Here is a 20,866-nt window from a genome sequence, read left to right as displayed (position 1 = left end):
CATTTCCACCTGGTCCCAGGCTGTAATCACACAGCTTCATGCTCCAGGGCCCCTTGCTGCTGATTGGAGCCTATCTGACGGCTGGCAGGAAAAACTATCGGAGGGGATAAAATATTCACACACAGCCGTTAGAGGATCCAGGGGGGAAGTCTAAAGGCATTAGCCAGAGCCCACAAACATCCACACTGACAGAGTTTCCCAAACGTTGAGCTCCCTTGACAGATTTTTTTTTTCTTGCTTAACACCTCCCAAAGTGTCAGTTTGAACAAAAACAGGGAGTCGCAGACATGCCCTAGAGTAGGGATCTATCGGGATTACCTGCGGAAAGCTCCAGGAGGTTCAGTATTCCTCTCTTCAATGGTGCCTTTTCACAACAAGACCTGCATGTTCCTATTTCACACCAATCTTTCTGTAGGCCTCAGGGAGACCCGGCCCCACTCACAGTGAGACCATTAAACTGCTCACCCTGCACTTCATTTCAAAATAAAAAATAGGCTGAGCTATCTCAAAGTGGTTCCACGAAAAAGAAGAAAAAAAAATCCTATCTCCCTCCAGTTCCCTCTCCAACTATCCTCCCTGCTCCATCCATTTTTATACCCATGACAAGTAATCATCTCTCCCATCAATCCGGCCTCTTTCATCCCTGCACTCTGAAGTTCTTTACCGAGGGAGAAACTCATTGTAATCTCATCACAGTATCTCCCGGAGAGCTTTCTACCTGAGCGTGTGGTCGAGAAATGAAAGGTGAAGATTGTACCTCAATATGTGACGGACCCCGCGCCGGGCTCCCTAGGGGGAGAAGTACAAGCTGGGCAAACAGAGCGGCTCTCATCAGAACACATCTGAAGTGCATGTGGGAGACACCACAGAGGCAGGATTGACCACAGCTTTCCATCAGGATAAAATTGAACCTATTCCATGCTGCTGTATGGTGTCATGGAAGAAGAGAGGAGGCTTCTGTGGGATTGTAAGTTTCTGTGGGCGGTTGCAGATCGTGGTTCCATTTTGTTCTTTTTGGTATAAAAGAGAGCAATGTGCTGGGTTGGTGTTAAATTGTCTTGATAGGTCTGAAGCAGTGTATTTGCTTGCCAAGCATGAGTAGGAGGATCAATAGACTGAGGATTAGGAATGAATGCATATGAGGCTTTTTTCTGCTGAGAAGACCTGAATCTAGTTGGTTTTTGTGGCCTCCGCATTGTCAGAGATACTTCAAAATGGCAGCAGATCAAACGCACCATGTTGCTGCATCTTTAAATTCCCTTTTTCACGCTATATGTATCCTCTTTTGTCTGCAGGTCTCATTCGACTGCAGGAGCTGATCAAGGCACCGTCACGATACAACATCCGTTTGAAGATCCGACAGCTGCCCACAGAGACCAAGGACGCCAAGCCACTTCTGAAAGAGATGAAGAAGGCAAAGGAGTTCCATGTCATCTTTGATTGTGGACATGAGATGGCGGCCTGGATCCTAAAACAGGTATGAACCTGACTTAATGAGGAGCGGTTCAATAGTTTATTAAAGGAATTGCAAATCATAGCCTGTGAGACTGTTTTGCCAGGGTATTAAATATCACTAATGAATGATGAATGGTTATCTAATCAATAGTCATATGAGGGAATAGCTTAAATGTATAAATTTAACCAGGGGTCTTAGACCTTTTTTTTCTTCTGTGAGCTTCTCTGAAATAAAATAATCGCACTATAATGTATGTCAAATGTAAATATCCAAACTCATATTTGGATAAAATAATTTTAAACTAACGTCACTGCCATCTGAGATGTATGCTGTATGAATTTTTCATTCATTAAATTCAGACATTATCAAACATAACATCGCCTTTACTCAGCTTTAGTTTGTGTCTGTTTGAGGGTTGGGACTGTGATTTGATAGAAGTAGAAAGATGCTTACAAGGTACATTTATTGTCATTAGGACAGCCCGTGAACCTCTAGGTGAGCCACTGAAACACTGACCTCTAGCAACCAGTAGCTTGTGAGAGACAAGTCTGTCATTAAATTCTTCAGTTGAATGTAAAATAAATGCCATATCTTACTGCTATTATATCGGCAGCATGTCTGTCTGTCTGGGTTGATTTGCACACCACATTGTTGCTCCAACTGTCCTTGATACCTCTCAGAAGACTTCTTGGGTATACTGGTTAAAAATATGTGCTGTAAAAAAAATTATAAATATGTACAGATTTTCTATGAAATCCCAAATTGTTGCACCTTTCCCTTCAGTTTGCCCCCCTCTTTGTCCCTGTCCACTATTACATGCCACAGTGCTGAAGAGGAGATGGCCTTGGCTCAAACACATGCTAAACTACCATGCACATGGCTAATGAGTCTGGTTTTTCGTTATAACGTGGAAAGAAAGTGACAGAGCTGTAAAACAATTGGATGTTGTTGAAACACGCCTGTAAGGAATTGTATTTGGCACACCTGGATATGATACACCAGCTCCAGGATCCCTGATTAAAGTCTCTTTAAAGCACTTCTCGATGCTTATATTAAACAAGATAACAGGAGATGTGTCACACTTTGACGTTAGAAATCCTGGTTTATTTGCTGTTATTTGTTGGTTGCAGTTGACAGTGCTGCGTAAACATGTTAGAATATGTGTCTGTCTCCGTGCAGCCAATCGGTGTGACACTTTGTTAAAGCTCCACCATAAAGTCCATGCTCTGAAACTTTGTAAGTCAAAAGGCACAGCTTTACTTCGCCCTTTATTATGTTGAAAACCAAGTGCGCAGAGACGCTGAGCCGTTATGCAGTTATTTGGGGGAAAAACACACAGTGGAAGTGGGCTGCAGCCTTTATGACGCACAAACTTTACAGAGATCAGGAGCAATATTAACCTCTGTTTGACCTAAAAATAAATTATGATATTAAATATTAGTCTGACATTTCCATTACTAAGCCATAAACGGGAGTTAAATCCAAATCTGTGTGAGATGCATGCAGGATTGGACATGCCTTTTGCAGGTGTGGGTAGGTGTGGGCAGGAGTGGGCGGTGATGGTCAGAAATCCAGCGGGAGCGGGATTAAGACCCACAGAGGTCAGAAAATCATGGTCCATTGTAAAATCGATTTGGGATAACCACTTTACATTGAACCTGTATAATAACCACTTCTACTTAAACCACAAAAAAATGAATGCTATTTATTTATGCTGTAGTACAATATACCATTTTCAAATTGTAAACACATTTTCTTAAAACAGAACAACCTTTTTGTTTGTAATGTTAACAATGTGGATGGGCACATTGAACTAAACTACTGGGAAAATAATGTTAGACTTCATAGCTGAGCCATGATGTGCACAAATGTCAGGATACCAGAGAATAAACTAAAGGAAATGAAATAATTTTAGTGACAAAAAATGCTAGAAGTGGCAAAAATGGGAAATAAAAATGGTTAACAGGTGGAGAAAGCAGCAAAAATGGGAAGCAAAAATGCTTAAAAAGTAGCAGAATTGGTGTAAAGGTAGCCAAAAAATTGCTTAAAGTGGCAAAAATGTGTTGCAAATGGTGAAACGGGTTAAAAATGAGTTGAAAGTTTCAAAAATTAGTGGAAACATGTGGTGAAGAGTGCTAAATGAGTGGCAAAAATATTGAAAGAGGCCAGAAAAAGGAATAAGCTGCCAAGAAGGGCTAAGAAAGGAAAACGGTGAAAAAGTTGGTGGTTAAAAAGGTGAAAAGCAGTAAAATTGGCAAAGTCGTATGAATAATAATTTTAACATCAGAATCCATTATAGCTTGATACACTTGTCAGCTTTAAAATGAAGTAACTGTTAGCCAGGGCGCTAGCACCATTGCTACTGATCAGACACAGGTGCATTGACACCATCACAACTGGTGAGAGCCCATTCTCTTGGTTTTTTCAGTGGACTAGCCAATTCTGTGGTTTGGACTGGTGCTCACTTGAAAGTCAAAGCATGCTGCTTGGCTAACCTATGGAGCATATTTTAAACAAAACCATCACCACATTTTGCATTAAATGGTTAAGTCTATGATGAGAATTGTTCTTTTATTTACGTAAGAATTACCACTATTTATGCATGTGTCTGTTTGTTACATTTTGTCTTTTTAAAAGTTCAGTGTGCAAAGGTCATGTTGAAAGGACAGTCAGCTAAATTTATGAACAAGATGAGTCATTTCTCTCGGAGCTTCATGAACTGAATAATAACTGACTTAACTGCTGTCCCAAAATTAACATAATTTCCCCCTCACAGAAACACAGACTCTGTTCTTCGCACATGGACTCATCGTTCATTCATAATGTATATCTACTAAAACAACTATAAAAACAGTCACAGCATCCCTCTTTCTCTCTTAAAACTCCAATGCAAATGACTCAGACACTTTCTGCTCGGTGCATCTTTAATTTCTCTGCAGAATATTAGATCTCTACTACTGACCTGTCATAATGGACACTCTCCGTTGGACAATAAAGGTTTTTTAATTAGAAAGTCTAATTCTGCTCACAGGCATGTTAAATTCATTTAACAGGGGCACATAATTTATGAGAATAGTGGGGGTTCTTATTGAATTGAATTCTTCTCAAAGGCACTGTGCACGGCTTGATTACTCTATATAGTTTGTCTGCGGGAAGCAACAAGGAACATTATTTATTGATGTGAATGCTTGGTAGGCACAACAAACTATATAATGCTATCAACAGTTCAATTCAGAGCCAGTTCTTCCTTGTGTTCACTTTGTTTTCAGTGTTCTTGGGTGTAATGACTTGCATGTGTGCTATCACATAAATTTACCAAGAACAAAGACTTTGAAATATTTTATATGCATATAAATATATATAGCCTTTTGGAGAGAGAAGTAGCTGTGAAATAAACAAGCTCACATTCATACAAACAACACATGATGTGTGAAAAATCCTCTCTTGAAACAGACAAAGACACCATAGATGTGTCATTTTGAGCTTCTAGTTTTGGCCAGGGTTGTAAAAGGATACTAGAAATTTTAATACAATGCCATGCAAGTAAAAATCAAACCTGTTTTATTTATTTATACCTAAATATTGCAGGTAAACCCTGGTTTAATGTGCAAATTACAGAAAAGCACTGGCAATGATTCAGTACCAAAAGTCTTGCTTACATACATATGATATACTCTGGGCACTTGTTTTTTTTTTATAAAGCATTGATCTTAGAATTGGTAAAAATATACCTGCAGCATTACCCAGTCACCTGACAGACATCCTCCTAACTGGCGGTCTATTCAAGCGCCGACATTTCTGGTCCTCCCTCTCTCTGCCCTGCATCAGCACTGCTCTCTTGCTTTCAACCCCACCACCACCCCAGCATCCACCTGTAGGCTCCGATATGGGGTTTAAGATTCTATCTTTTCACGTCTCAATTTCTGCATGTAAAATACATCTGTGAGGAGTGATGAAGTCAGAGCCAAGACACCAAGGACAAACTAGATTCTGCTGCAACAGTAAAGATTTTAAGTGTTACGATCATGAGTTTTCTTACTGAAGTGCTTTATTGTTTCTGCTCCTTCATCGTGGACCTAGCTATAAAGAAAGAGCATTTCATTAGCTTGGGTGATTTTAAAGCTAAGATGAAGAATGATTTGACCAGTGTATTCATATCCTATCGTTTAATGCTGCTAATCTATTGTCAGTGTAGCGTAGAAGTACTGAGTAGCTACTGAGGAGTTGTACAGTAAAATATGATCTTTCCTTATTGGCAATAACAACATGAGAATAAATCTTCAACCAGTTTAATCAGAAAAAGTCACACCTCTAAAAGGAAAATGCACAGAAAAATTGGCAGTGTTAATTAAACTCATAAAGACTTCATTTTAACACTTTAAGTGTTTATATCAGTCCAAACTACATATAGTTAAACTACAAAGTGTTGAATGTTTACAGTATGACAGAGCTCCAGTAACTCTTGAAAATCTGTGGCAAGGTGGGTCTCCACTGGTACAAACAAAGCTGAGAGTCAACCTCTTAGCAAGGCATTGTAGACTGATGATGAAGACTATGGTATATGCATTCTTTAGGAACACTTAAAGTCACAGACAGGAACTCTTACTCAGTGGGTAACTTCGTTCATGGTGCAAATGTGTCGCACATCAAAAAATCAACAACAATGCACCAGAAACACGAGCAAAAGAACTGCAGCAGGGACCACTGAATAACAGGCAGCATCCAAACACAGCTAACCGTTTCAAAGTTAAAAACCTGACCTGCAAAATCGGATTAGAAAACATTCAATAAAGACGGCTCATCAGTCTGCTCACAGGAAAAAACACTCCATTATACTCCTTGGAAACACTGTTAACACAGCTAACGTAGCTAAGGCTAAAGCTAATGAAGCTATATTGACTACGTAGATAGCATAGCTATAGTTAGCGTAGCTAAATGTTAAGCTACTGAAGCAACAATATCTATGTAAGCTAAGTAGGTGCCATAGCTACATTATTAACGTAGCTAAATCAAATGAAGATATATTACCTTTCTTTATGCTACTTATGCTGTACGATGCTCCATTTGCTAAAGCTAGATCTGTTTTCGAAGTAGTTATGCAAACAGTGCCTCGCTTTAACTTTGTTAGTTTTAGCTAAAGTTAAGGTAGCTACATTGGCTTATATAGTAACGTTATCTACATTGCTAGTGGAGCTATGTTAGCACTAACTGAAAATTAAGGAGGCTAAAGTGAGCCACAGTTCATGTAACTAATTCTTAAACAGGTCTATACATAATTTTGATCCCAGATTAGAACCCTGATTTTTTTTTTTTACCCTTCTTTATTGATGAGATGTCTGTAATGTTTGCAATGTGGTTAGTTCTTGAATCTAACTGCCAGACATCTTTATGAAAAAAGTTGATTTTTGAAAAAACTTCCAAAACATTTGACTGGCAAACACTGTCCCTTATTTAAGGCAGCATCTCACAATAGTCGTCTGCAAGAGAGGGCGTGTAAGATCTGCGGCCTGCTGCCACACCCCTCTCCCCTTTCCCCACAGGCCAATCCCTTCGATCATTTTGATAAAACAAGCATACCTTACTCAGTAAGGCTAAAGAGCTGGTCTCAGGCATGATTCATGTGTACTATGGCACGGTAAGTGGAAAATGTGGAGGCAACCGTGCAGAAAGGGCCTAGCTCATCCTCTGAGCTGCACATTAATAGAGTTAGGAGAAGGTTGCTGTTGGCATCTTAGAAATAATGAAAACATCCTTAGTAAAATGTAGAATGGACTCCATTGTTTGATCTGAGAAAAAGTGGTGCAAGCCATTGCCATGCTGGCCCTTCTTTCATCCTCCTGACTGATTTGCAAATCATACGCGCGAATCATTAACTACTGTATCTATCAGTGTTCATACCCAAGTACGTTCAGGCCTGGAACGGTGTTCCGAAAGTGAAAGCAGGCCAGCAGGGTAGAGGGGAGGAGGGACAATCATGCTGGGACACAGTCCCTGCTGGGACACAGTCCCTGCTGGGACACAGCACCCTTATTTCAGCCTTTTTATTACATGTTAAGTCTCCTCAGTTTGGCTATGTGCAGATGGTCCCGACTCCTGGTTTCTTCTAACTTCTTCAGCTGCCTTTGTGTCCTGGGTCAGAGTGATTACACAGGTTAAATAAAAGTTAAATGGAGAACTCAGTAGCACAAATCGAATAATAAGTGCATTAGATCTGATTTTTTTTTTTGTCAGTACTTACTGTTCCTTTCTCCTTGCAGGCCCTGGCCATGGGTATGATGACGGAGTACTACCATTACATTTTCACTACCCTGGTGAGTACATGAGGATGTCTTTTTTCCAGTATTATTTATGACATTTCTCTGCACAGGATCATATACCTGCTAATGTGTTTGATTTCTATTTCTGGGCTTATTCAAAGTCCAAACTGCTTTTTCCCCCCACAAAGCAAAAATACATCTATCACTCTGGTTGTTTTTCTTTCCTGAGAGTAAAATTAACAGAGACATAACCTGAGGCTAGACAGATAAAAATATTTTTTCAACCTGCACTATGACCCGAATTAAAGATGTGAATAAAAGTCCTTGAAAGCTGACACGTTGTCATCCAGTTGATTATAAAAATACTCTCAGTTTTAAAGTATTAGTTGTGAAACTTTAAGTTTGTTGTTTGAATTTCACACCAACCTTTTCACCCCACCTGGCTGCCTAAAACCCTGAGAGCAGGAAACAAAAGCTGTTGGATATATTTTATTCTGACTCTGGCAGTGCTTGAAGTACTCCAAAGTTCTTTGATCTCTCCACTACAAAGATTACTTGCTATCTTCGCTGAGCCCAGAGAACAGAAGACTGAGAGCTCAGATAACAGCCTGAGTAAATGAGACTGAGGCCCATTTGGTCCATCATAGCTCGAGCAAACAAATTGCATGCTGTGTTTGTTTGGAGCACAATTGGAAAGGCAAAGGGAAAGGCTGGAGAAAACTGACCTGAGAAAAGACATTTACCAGAGCAAAGTATGCTCGGCTGTATCTTGTGCACCCACATAAGGACCTGGCTAGATGAAAGGGAAGTGAGTGACAGCAGGTATGTCATTGGGAAAGGGAAGAGAGGGATGATTATAGGGCTGTTTCCGCCGCATGCTGCTGCTTGTAACGATGGAAACATGCCTACTTTAACATCAGCCAGTGTTTGGCAGGCCACAGTGCTGGCCAGAGCTTCTGTATACTGGTACCAAGCCATCCGTGCTGTTTTTCCGAATAGGACGGCAAACATTGACCGTGGCAACCTCATTCTGCGTCCATCACCTGCTGTTGCTCTGTCAACTGTGTTGTCGCATCCCGGAGACATCTGCCTGGTGAGATGCCAGACATGCTGTATGCAGCGGACAATTGGGTTGTCCTTTCGCTTCCTCATGATAGATGGCAGTCCACCAAAAGCCTGCCTTTAACCTTGAAAGGCTTTCCTTAATCATGGCTACTGCCTCAGCATGAAATAAAATAACTCATGAAGCACCTTGAGCTGCCCTCCTCTGCCCTCATTTATTCCGATAAAGCTGCCACTCAATGACTACTCTAATTGCTGAGGACGGATCATAGACAGTGTATGGGGGGAGATATGGCCTCTGAGTCTGAAAAGGGAAGTCGATACAGAAGTCCCTGAGACCTGCCATTTTCGAGTGGCCTAGAGGGGGCTACTCATATTGGCTGAAAGAAGACTGATTGTTTGGGAACATTGCTCTTTTAAGTTTATGGTCAAGTCTTCCTTCCCTTTGGTTGCCTTACAAGCCAAAACGTGTCTGCATTACAGTAACAGTCTGATATGAGGCAGACGGACAGACAGCAATGTATGGAGAGATGAGGAGAGAACCATCAGGAGTAGAACAATATAGCATCACACTGCGTGTACTGTTACAGACTGTGAGAGTAAAGACAATTTAGGTAACAGGTTTACTTTTAACCATTTAACTTCATTGTGACCTTCTTATTCAGTTATTATCACTGTCTGTTTAAGAGAACAGAAGGATTTCTTCATTTACGATATAAAGATCAGTTAAGATGTGATTATAAACCTGGATGTGTCTTAAAACGTTGGAAATATTTGACTGATTATAATTATTTTATATCAGGGTTATCCAAACAATGGCTCCTGGGCCAAATGTGGCCCTTTTTCAATAAATTTAAGGTTATTTCTTTTTTATTAGTGAACATTTTATTCACTTACCTAAACAAAACACTCTTTTATGGTAAAATTAGTGGGAAGGTTAAAAAAATGGAATTCCAAAAAAAAAAATAAAATGGAAAAAACGGACTTTGGCAAAAAATTAAATGGATTTCATAGGGCCCTAAAAGAGTAATGGTAGCTCCATCCTCTTCGACTATTTAACAATTTGGCAGCACGAAAAAAAAAAAACCTCTTGGAGAGGAATTTAGATTTTTCTAATTTGCGATTAATATTTCTTAAATGTCTGTTTAGACAAATTTAGCTTCCAAATTCATATCCAAGTCGTCAAAAAAAGCGAGGCAGCTAGCTAATTAAGCAAGCACTAGCTTCAGCTAAAATGTCAGAACCAGTTTAAGCTTAACCCTTCTGTTCAAATTCTTGTAGCATCAGTTACATTTGGTCTTTCTGCCTGAACAAAAATCCTTTTTTACATTTTGGATGTATTAAAAACGACAGAAGAGCAGATTGTTGATCATTTATGGAATGTATTTGGAGTGCGTTTAGCCAAAATTAATAATCCAATTCATATCATTAGCTGCGTTTCCATTACCTTTAGAAATGCACAAAAACTAAATAGTGCAATAAAACGGGTAATAGAAACACCTGAATTTCAAAAAAACCTCTCAAATATTGCAAAAAAGTTTTTACGCTATCATGAGGAGGTTTTTCAGACATTTCGATATAGAAATGTGTATTGCAAAAGTGCAGTGGAAACACTTTTTCCACATTTACAGGTCTCAGGACATGACGTATGATGTCACATGACCAGTTCACTCCGAGACAACATGGCGTAGTATGTGTGTGCCCATGTGGACTTAACATCATACTTATACCCTTATTTGTGGCTTTTGTAATACAGACGGGCTTTGCCTCAGAACTATCATTTGTTTCATTTGTCTTTTGTTCAAAATTGTCAAGGCAACTGCTGAAGATATAATCATCACCGTACCAACACACAACAGGTCCAGCTTCCTTGCAGCTGATACTTGCGAGATGCGATTTTACGGGAATTATGAGGCTCAAGCCTGAAACACTCGTCAGTGGGAACACATTCAAAGCGCAATTGTACTTACTAGAAATTTTTGAAATATCGCTTTTATTTTGTGAAAAACTGTAATGGAAACCCAGCTTTTGTCACCAAAAATAAGGAGTGAAAACTGCTAACTAAGCTAATAAAACCATACAGTCGGTCAAGGCAATCCTCCACACACACACACACACACCTGTAGAACCCTATGGTGAGACGCAATACCAAAAGTTAAAAACCTGACCTTCAAACCTTATTACAAAACGTTATTAAAACTAAGTTTACAGTCTGCTTTATTTAAAAAGATTTTCATCCATTAAAACACTTTAACACAAATCACGCAGCTAAGGCTAGACCTAGCAAAGATACTTTAGCTATGTAGATAATGTAGCTACATAAAAAACATAGCTAAAGCGAAAGCAAATGAAGCTATGTTAGCTACATTAGATTATGCTATGTCTGCTAAAGCTAGGTTTTTTGAAGTAGTTATGTGAACGGTGGTTCACTTAAGCTGTTAGCTTAAGTGAAAGCTTATGTTTCTACATTGGCATATGTTATAACATTAACTACGTAGCTAGTAAAGCTACTTTAGCTTCAGCCATACCTAATGAAGCTAAAGCAGGCCACTGTTTGCATAAATACATAAAGAACAGGTCTACACATAATCTATTCCAGAATTAGGATTCTTTTTTTCTTTTATTTATGAAATGTTGCTTTGTCTGTAAAGTTAGTAATGTGGTTATTTCATGAATATGTAACTTCCAGTCTTTATTTATTGATAAAGTTGAATTATAAAAGCTTTCTAAAACATTGCACTGGCCAATTACGTCACTTGCATTCAGACAGAAGGTGGCGTCTCACAGTAGTGGTCTGCAAGAGGAGGGGCTCGGTGGTCTGCAGCCAGATCCCTCTTGTGGCTGCATATTGGGAGACTGCCTTCACTCATATCAATCAGTCAGTCAAACTTAATTTATATAGCACTTTTCATACAAGAAAATGTAGCACAAAGTGCTTTACACACAGACAGATAAATTAAAAGAAGATAAAAGGCTTGGGTATGACCCAAACCCACTCTGTCAGAACCGCTAACCCACCCCCCCACAATTCATTCACAGTATTGGCAAAAATGCATCATAATTAAAAGGCACTACTAGAACAGGGAAATATATGTACCCAGTACACACAGAGGAAATGCCATCTTGAAGGTTTAAAATGAGTAACTGGAGGTTAGGTAAGAGGATAAACTACTAAAAGATAATTCTGAATTAAAACAGAATAAGATAACACCTAAATTACTAAAACAGATTAGGACGAGCATATTAAATTCAGGTAAAAGCCAGACTTAAAAGGTAGGTCTTGAGTTTGCTCTAACTTTGGGAACCATTAACAGAGAACTTCCTGAAGACCCGAGGGCTCTACTGGGCTCACAGGGTAAAAGCAAATCAGATAAATAAGAAGACACAAGACTATTAAGAGCTTTAAAAACCGGTAAAAGAACCTTAAAATCTATTCTAAAATATATGTTGCATGTGTGATGGTAACTTTGGTCTGAACCCAGGAGCGACACACAGACTGGGGTGTTGGTAAGAAGTTGATATTTATAGGAAACACAAACGGCTGGTGTAATTAACTGGAGAGGGGAGGCTGGTGAAGTGGTAGATGCAAGTGGAGTCTGGACGGAGGCACTGGAAGAAAAAAAGAGTACAAAGGCAGTTAGTCTTCATGAAAAAACTTAAGAAAATGACAGAATCTTTTCAAGGCACAAAGCTAGAGCAAGATCCTTTTACCACGCTGGTTAAGGCATACTCTGGCACCTCTAACTCTTCAGCCAGGTGAATAAGAACTGGAGCTGATTGCTTCACATTGCTTGCAGCTGTGTAGCTGGAGAGCTCCTGTGCCTCTAACCACTCCCACCAGTCTGTAACAAAGGGATACAAGAACAGAAAAATGCACAGCCCTCCAAACTGCAACAAAATACAAAAATCAAATCACTAGAGTAAAAAAAAAAAAAACACAAGTCCAACCGTTACAGTATGAAAAAGATAATTATAAACAAAATAGTTTATTTTTTCCTGAATCACATCAAGGCTTTCATCTTTTTCCAGGACCTTTTTGCCCTTGACATGGAGCCGTACCGTTACAGTGGAGTCAACATGACAGGTTTCCGCATCCTCAACACAGAAAACTCTCAGGTGTCGTCAATCATTGAGAAGTGGTCAATGGAGCGGCTACAAGCCCCGCCCAAACCGGACTCAGGCCTGCTGGATGGATTCATGACGGTAGGCGCCCATAACCCTTTTTATGCTGCTTACGTAACACACACGATGTGCTGTGTGTGCACATGCACGCAGCCATTACTCATTTTTATTTGTCCAAATGACCAAATCAATTGGAAGCCATAATGTAACAGCATCTTTCAGCTTTTTATGCTGCAGGCGCTTGTGTTTGTATAGAATGATCTCTATGAAGCAAGAGGAATGTAGATTGGAAAAAAAAAATCAATTCTGTGAAATATAAGATATTTTGAGAGGATAAATGATTGAACGTAGGTTGTCAATCAGACACTCCATGGTGCAGGGCTCCTGGGGAGGGAATGGGAGCAGCATGAACGCCCCTCTGAGTGTAGCGTTCGGGTTGGAGCTCCTGGGTCTAAATGTTCCGTAATGAGCTGGTGTGAATGGTAATAGCCGTTTATCTGCCCTCCTGCCTCTTTCAACTCTCCTCTGGGAGTGTGGCCAAAATATGACAATCTGTCAGTGTTCATGCAGAGAGAGGGAACAAATTGGATGGAAATTATGGCCTTGGTTTTTTTAGGATGGCTTCCAAAAACGCATGGGATGAGGTGATTTGAAAGTGAAAAAAAGGAGAATGCGTCTCGTCATGGACATTCAAGGTCCCTCTCTGTGGGTCTGTTGTTGTAAACAGTCAATTTACTCCACCTCCCTCGCAACACCCTCCTTGCAGACAAACACCTTTTTTTTCCTTCCTGCAGCCAGCCTTTTCTTTCTTCTCGCCAGATTGAAGATGTGGTATCAGAAATCGGTGTAATGAAAGAAGTGTCTTTGCATCACAGACTCAAGGACAAAGCTTTGAATTAGGTGCTTATTCATACATCCGTCACAGCCTTAAATAGCGCCTAAAAATGGAAAAATAATCAGCTATAGAAACCATACTGTATACTCTCTAATATCCTACATACAGCAATGGTAATATATAGAAATTGACTATGATCTCTTGCTGCAGACATACACTGCTGTTAATATAGTGCATCATATTTTATCTCCCTCTAATAAACAGCATCGTTCTCCCATGTGGCTCCTGAATGCACCAAAACAAGATGAGCACTTATACATGCAAAAGGATGAATGCATCATGCAATGAGGTTAAATCACACCATTTGTTTTTCCTCTGCAGGAAATTAATGGAAATTAGTGCAGAATGCTGGATTGATTAATTACACTGCATGAATCACTTTGTCAGATCTTGTACTACGTATTGACATATCTCACTGGACTAGAACCGGCGTTAAATAATAAATAATGCATCCAAACAGCTCCGGCGAGCTTGATAAAGCACTTCATTAGAGTGCTCTATTTATGAATCGCAGCTCTGATGTGTTTTATTCTTCAGAGGTTTCCACCCTGAGAGGATTCCTTTTTAATGAGTGAACAGAGAAATAGCTGCACAAGTGTAAAAACATTGTCATTTTAATGGTATAATAAAGGCATAATGGGGCAGCTGGTTATTCTAAAACAATAGCCCCTTCTTGCGTTATAAATGTATGGCTTAAAATAATATTGGGTTTCTCTGCAGCTCCAATGCGTTTAATTAATTTGCAGAGTTGCCTGACATTTATGCCACAGTGCTCTGGGCGGAGGAGCCACCTTGAAGGGTATCATTAGATTAAAGCGTGCGTGTGCGTAGGCCAATGTATGACCTTCCACCTCCCCCGACTTCTCCCTCCAGCCTTTTTTATTTCCTCTCTTTTTCTCTCCCGTACACACCTTACTCTTATTCTCTGCCACACCGGAGTCTCGCTGGGCTCTGGGCTTGTTTGTGCACGGTGACCAGGCAACAGTTTTGTAGCGATGGTTACCAGGACAACGCCGGCCTGTGTCACCTTGTGATTTCATGAAGGATTGATTGACTGAGGTGGAAGGAGGGAGGATGGAGGAGGGAGGGAAGGTGAGTTAGTGGTGGCTGAAAAAAGGGGTTTAATGAGGAAGAGTAGATGGAGGAGGATGTTAAGAGGTGCATGCAATGTTTACTCGTGCCGCTAGGCTGGCATTAATGCAGGGCGGTGTATAATCACAGTGACACTGGGTGCCTTGGGTGAGGCCGAGCGTTGTCTCGGGGAAGGATTCATAATGAGAAGTCCCTCCTCGCGGACACAAAAACACTCGGCCCCTTCCTCTTAACTCTGTTTGTCAGAGGTATCTGTGATGTGGAGGGGTGCATAATAAGAGTGAGAATGCTAATTAGTGTGGTGTATTTGTGTGGTTGTGTGACTCCACAACTGTATCCACAGAGCAGGCCTGCTCACAGAATCAGCTGGGCCCCTGAAAAACCCAGTGAATTGGTCCCCCCCAACTGGGGATTTTGGGCATGTGGGTTGGATAAGTAGCAATCATGCTAGCACCCTGGTTAACAGAAACTTAATTTTGGAGCTGAAAAGTGTGTCAAGCTGTTATTGGGTTCCGATGTTTAAATTATTTATTGATGCCACTTTTAACCACAGGCTGCACGACGGTGCAGGGATTAGCGCTGTTGCCTCACAGCAAGAAGGTCACTGGTCTGCTTCCCGGTCAGGGCCTTTCTGTGCGGAGTTTGCATGTTCTCCCCGTGCATGCGTGGGTTCTCTCTGGGTACTCCGGCTTCCTCCCACCACCAAAAACATGCTCTATAGGTTAATTGGTGACTCTAAATTGGCCGTAGGTGTGAATGTGAGTGTGCCTGGTTGTCTGTCTCTATATGTCAGCCCTGCAATTGACTGCTGACCAGTCCAGGGTGTACCCCGCCTCTCACCCAATCTCACCCAGCTGGGATAGGCTCTAGTCCCCCCCGCGACCCCGAACGGGATAAGCAGTATAGAAAATGGATGGATGGACTTTTTACCACTTTTCATCACTGTTTCCATCTATTTTGCCAAATTTGTTCCAAATTAAACCCATTTTTGCAACATTTAGCCAATTTTGACTAATTAAAACACTTAGACATACACATTGAGTATCAGTAATATCAATTAAAATCAAGAGATGCTGTCTGATATGATAGAGGTTTTAAGAAAGATATTTCCCCTATTTTTGACATTCTTTAGCTACTTTTCACCACCTTTTCCACCAAATTTTGCCACCCAATCCATTTTTGCAACTTTTCAACAGCTTTTCATAATTTATGCAGCCCATTTTGCCACTGTAGGCCAAATTTTGCCACCATAGACCCATTTTTGCCGCTCTCTCACCACTATTTGCCACTTATTTCTGCTCATTTTCCAACCAATCCATTTCTGCCCTTTTTAACCGCTTTCCACCATTTTTCCCTCCTGTTTTTGCAACTTCAAGCCAAATTTTGCCATGTCACTCGTTCCCCATTTTCCACCTCATTTCTGCCACTTTTTACCACTTTTTAACCCATGTTTGCTGAATTTCCAATTTATTCTGAAACAATTTTACCATTTTTCCCTTAAAGTTATTTAAATTCCTCCTGCTTCATTATCTGGTATATGGGAGTTTGTGCACATCATGGCTTAGCTATGATGTCTAACATTACTGTCCACATGGTTTAGTTCAGTGTGCTCATCTACATTGTTAACATTACAAATAGAAAGATATTGTTGTAAGAAAATGGTTTACATTTTATAATACTTCAGCATAAATAAAGAACATTTATGTGTGTTGCTTTGATGGAAGTCGTTATTAATCAAGTTAAATATAAAACATGGTTATCAAAGATTAACTTCAAATGGGGACGATGATTTTCCAGACCTCCATGGGCCCCCATTTGGCTGAGCCCAGGAAAGCTTTCCCCTTCATCCCCCCAGAGTCATTTCAGCTGAAACGGCTACCCTCCATCTTAAACAAGTAATAGATGGAAAAGATAGATGGACAGATTGATTGATTCGCACCTAATCTGGTTGTTTTCATCCCATTTGCCTATATTTACCGCCTGCAGATAATAAGATGTTTACTTCTAATGCTTTGTTTTAATTTGAATTCCTTTAAATCCCAGTTCAGCAAGCTAAGTATACACTTGGATTAAATTGAGTGTGAAAAAACCCTATTTCCCAGCTGAACACCCTGCTGAGGCTTAAGGGCCCGATATTTTCTACATCTGCATCATTTCATTTATGTCTACATTTCAGTGAGCCATAATTACCACAGCAGAAGGCGGGATTATCTCTTTTGTTAAAATCACAACTGATTATTCGGGTGTAATAGCTCATAATAATTATTAATAGACAGCAGTTGTTTGGGGTAATAAGTGTGATTTGATTGGGCTGCCGTGGGACATTTTAAAAAGCAGCTATTTAAAACACATTATCATTTGTAAGATACCTCCAAATCAGGGAGAACATAACCTTATGAGAGCTAACATATTTGTGAGCAAAACATTTCAAATCAGCACAATAACATGCACACGCAGCAAACTTTCCCAGGATACAGTAAATAATTGCTAATGACAATGATTTAAAAGCAACAACACAGCATTTGTCTCCAAAACAAAACTAATTTGGCTTTTTTCTTCCTCTGTAGTAGCTGTGCAGTGATAAAAACACAGTTTGATGACACACAGATAATTAAACAGGGGAAGAGAGCGAGAGAGCCTCAAACACCCAAGTTAAAATCTGAATATTTTTCTTCAGGGTTTTAATCCTTAAGATTTCAACTCATAATTCTGTTTATGCCCAAAGTTTATTGGCATTCTGCCTCCATATATTCTTCATAATGGCAGTCTGCTTTTCCCCCATGGGACAGAATTACATAACAGGAAACAATGCCTGCTCCCATTACACCAAAGTTGTACCATGAAAACTGTAATATGCAACATGGGATCATTTTCAGCCGTAGTAAATCAGACACATCCGACAAACAAAAGCAGACCACAACCCAAATATGATCATTTTAAAAATGTGACGCTACCACCATTTGCAGCCTGCATGTTCAGACTTTTTGCTGTTATGAAAAGTCTCTGCTGGATGCCATTCTCCAGGCAAAATCCTGAGCATGCATGCATTTTACATAATGCAAAACATTTGATCATGATTTCTTTATTTGACTTCTATAATTCAACAGTGACACAATGAATCCTCACAGCCGTGGTTTGTTTGGGTGCTCTGTGCACACGTACACGGGTTGCTTGTCCTCTTTCATTTTCTTGACAGAGTAGCCACTCAAGGTGTTTGTTTTCCCAACCGGTCGATACATTTCATTTTGAACTGAACTCTGGGACCTGTATTAAAACACACTTGCTGTTAGCACCAGGAACCAGAAGGCTGGCTACAATTGAAATCACATCAACAGCTTCAAATGTTATATGTTTTCTACCACTGCTGGATGATTTGTGTAGAATTAGAAATAAAGCTTTTAGACATATAGATATTACAACACAATTGTTTTCCTATTGCAGTACCAAGAACTAAGTACTGGCTGATAATGAGTATAGCCCTACATTACTAATAACGATGTGACATTTGCCAGCTTGGACTGAACATTAAATGGTCTGTTAACACAATGCATTTGTTGTTATTGTCACACTATAATTAATCTAAAACATATTAATTTTGGGGGGCTTATTGGTTAGGGTACCAAATCAGTGTAAGGGTGGAAAGCACAGAGTAAACAACTATATAATACCATACAATACAATATGATTTGATACAAAATCATGCTGATAAAATATAATAGAATGTAATAAGACAGGATAGAATATGATAAAATACCTTACCATATGATATGCTACACTGAACAAAGCAAATGATGCAATGCAATGCATTTTGTTACATTAACTTACGGTTACTATGTTAAAACATGTTTGGATATACCGCCTTCCGCTATGATGCTTTTTTTTATGTTGTGTAAATTAAAAGTACAAGACCTGGCATTACCTTTACTTATGTAATTTTACCTTAGGGCAGGTAATGATATTGTAAAGTTTGATACACTGTGATGCAATATCATTAGGGGTGTGACGAGACACCTATCTCACGAGACGAGACGAGATTTTACACTTTTTTTTTTTTCATTTTGGAAAAAAAATAGATGGGTGGATAATATGTCCTTTATACAGCTGAAAGTCATAATTGCAAAGCATTCAGGTGTGTTCAGAAACGTTTAAAGTAACTCCTGATGTACTGAATGAGTTATCAATGCTTACACACAGTTTGTCTTGTCTGACTCAAACTGTACTTTTTAATGCTCTTCACATCAAACCTTTCATTTTTACAGTCTACCACATCTTTATTTTACTACACTATGCACTCATCGCTACAATTACAATAATTATATTAATATTATATTTAATTATATATAATAAAAGAATTTAGATTATTTTGAAAGTACTATAAAACTGTCTACAGCCGAGCACAATATAAAGAGCTGCATCAGTAAAATCAAACTATTTCTCATCCTCTTTAGTACATCCTTATTTAAAAAACTCAAAATAAATCTTTCTGTCAATAAAACGTTTGTTGTAATTTAGAGACATAGCTTATTTATCGTTTAGTGGTCTTTTTTTCTCATATGAGCTTTGACAGTGTTGGACACGATGCACAGATGAGCGTGTGTGTTAATCTGTGTGCATTGGTGGACTCTATGGCGCTCAAACAGAGTTTTTTTGGCTACGTTTACCACTGCAGTATACAACGGCCCGTTGCGGTTCTCATGTTAAGCTTCTGACTGATGATAGCACAGCCAACAGCTGATGGATGCGTGACTGACAGAAGGTGAGATGAGACGGAGACATGATGAAGCAGCGACTGAATCAAAGTTACAAAGTCACATATACCGGCACTATGTGCGAGTCTGTGCAAATACACGGACTAAATAAACGCTGTATTCTCCTAACAGAGACTGCACAGGTTTCCAGCAGCAGCATTTCATCATTTCGGACCATTGTGATGAACTTATCATGCATAGGCAGATCATGTGCGGCCCAGAGTAGCGCACGCGGAGGAGGGGGTGGAGGTTGGAGCGGTCATCTTAATGGGTCACAGATCTGCTCTGTTTATTCATTTGCTCTCTCACCAACAGTTTTAAAGTGTCCAGGACATCTTTGTGATCTTTTATAATTTTCAGTTTGGTATTGTTTTTTCTATAAGGAGAGCCGCTGCTACAAGTGTGTGAGCATTATTGATCTCTCAAGATTGTTTTTCTCTGCTACGAGAAATCGTGGCGTTTTGATCTTGCGAGATCTCATGGCACAAGAGCTCGTCACACCCCTAAATATCATATCATACACTACAAAGTTCTAATATTTTCTAAGGATGACAACCCTACAGTAAAAAAGTACAATGTCATATGATATGATACAAATGTATGCTACAGTACAACCTCTCAATATGATGCAGTAGTTATCAAAAACATATTTTTGCTCATTTTAGTGGAAAGGTTGGAAAGAGTAAACATGTACTAAATCAGTGATCAACTGTAAATTTAGATCAAATCTTCCATCTAGCAGCTTATCAGACTAGAAGCACACTAGCATTTCTGTAATTTGTCATGGTAAACACATACTAATAATTGTTATCTTAATTAAAGTTGCAATTTTTGCCTCAGTGTTCCACATAACACTTTTTGAGAGTGCAATGTCCCCCTCTGTTATTGGCCAATCACAACACAGCATCAAGAGGGCTCCAGAAATATGTAACTAAAATATCTTAATCGCCACCTTGTGGCTGGCTGCAGTAGAGGTGCTAGGGACTGATCTCACTTTAGAAGGCTTAAAGCTCCGTTAATTTTGAAAGAAAATAACATTTTTTTTACAATAATATTTTAGTAAGACAAAAATGTTGTTTTTTCAGTTTATAACGTCTGGCCTCGCAGTTTTGTTCCTTGAGAAACAATATGACAATGTTAAACTGGGGCTAGTTAGCAGAAATATATTTGTAATCATATTTGCTAAGGATGGCCACCCGAGAGTAAAGAAAGTACAAAATGACAGGCTGCAGGT

The 20,866-nt window shown here is 39.6% G+C and overlaps 1 protein-coding gene across 2 annotated transcripts in view; it reads left to right on the top strand.

The window, feature by feature from the left end:
* LOC121521526 (glutamate receptor ionotropic, kainate 2-like) overlaps positions 1–20,866 on the top strand; it is a 136,361-nt gene that overhangs the window by 45,427 nt on the left and 70,068 nt on the right. For both annotated transcript variants that reach the window (XM_041805585.1, XM_041805584.1), the window contains exons 4-6: positions 1,296–1,477; positions 7,714–7,767; positions 12,805–12,978. In XM_041805585.1, coding sequence (XP_041661519.1) covers positions 1,296–1,477; positions 7,714–7,767; positions 12,805–12,978 — 410 coding nt within the window. The remainder of the gene's footprint in view (positions 1–1,295; positions 1,478–7,713; positions 7,768–12,804; positions 12,979–20,866) is intronic.

Source organism: Cheilinus undulatus, linkage group 14 (genome assembly GCF_018320785.1).
Source record: "Cheilinus undulatus linkage group 14, ASM1832078v1, whole genome shotgun sequence".
In the NCBI taxonomy this organism is placed as follows: Eukaryota; Metazoa; Chordata; class Actinopteri; order Labriformes; family Labridae; genus Cheilinus; species Cheilinus undulatus.
The sequence above is the reverse complement of the archived record's forward strand: the minus strand, read 5'-3'. Positions and strand labels throughout refer to the sequence as shown.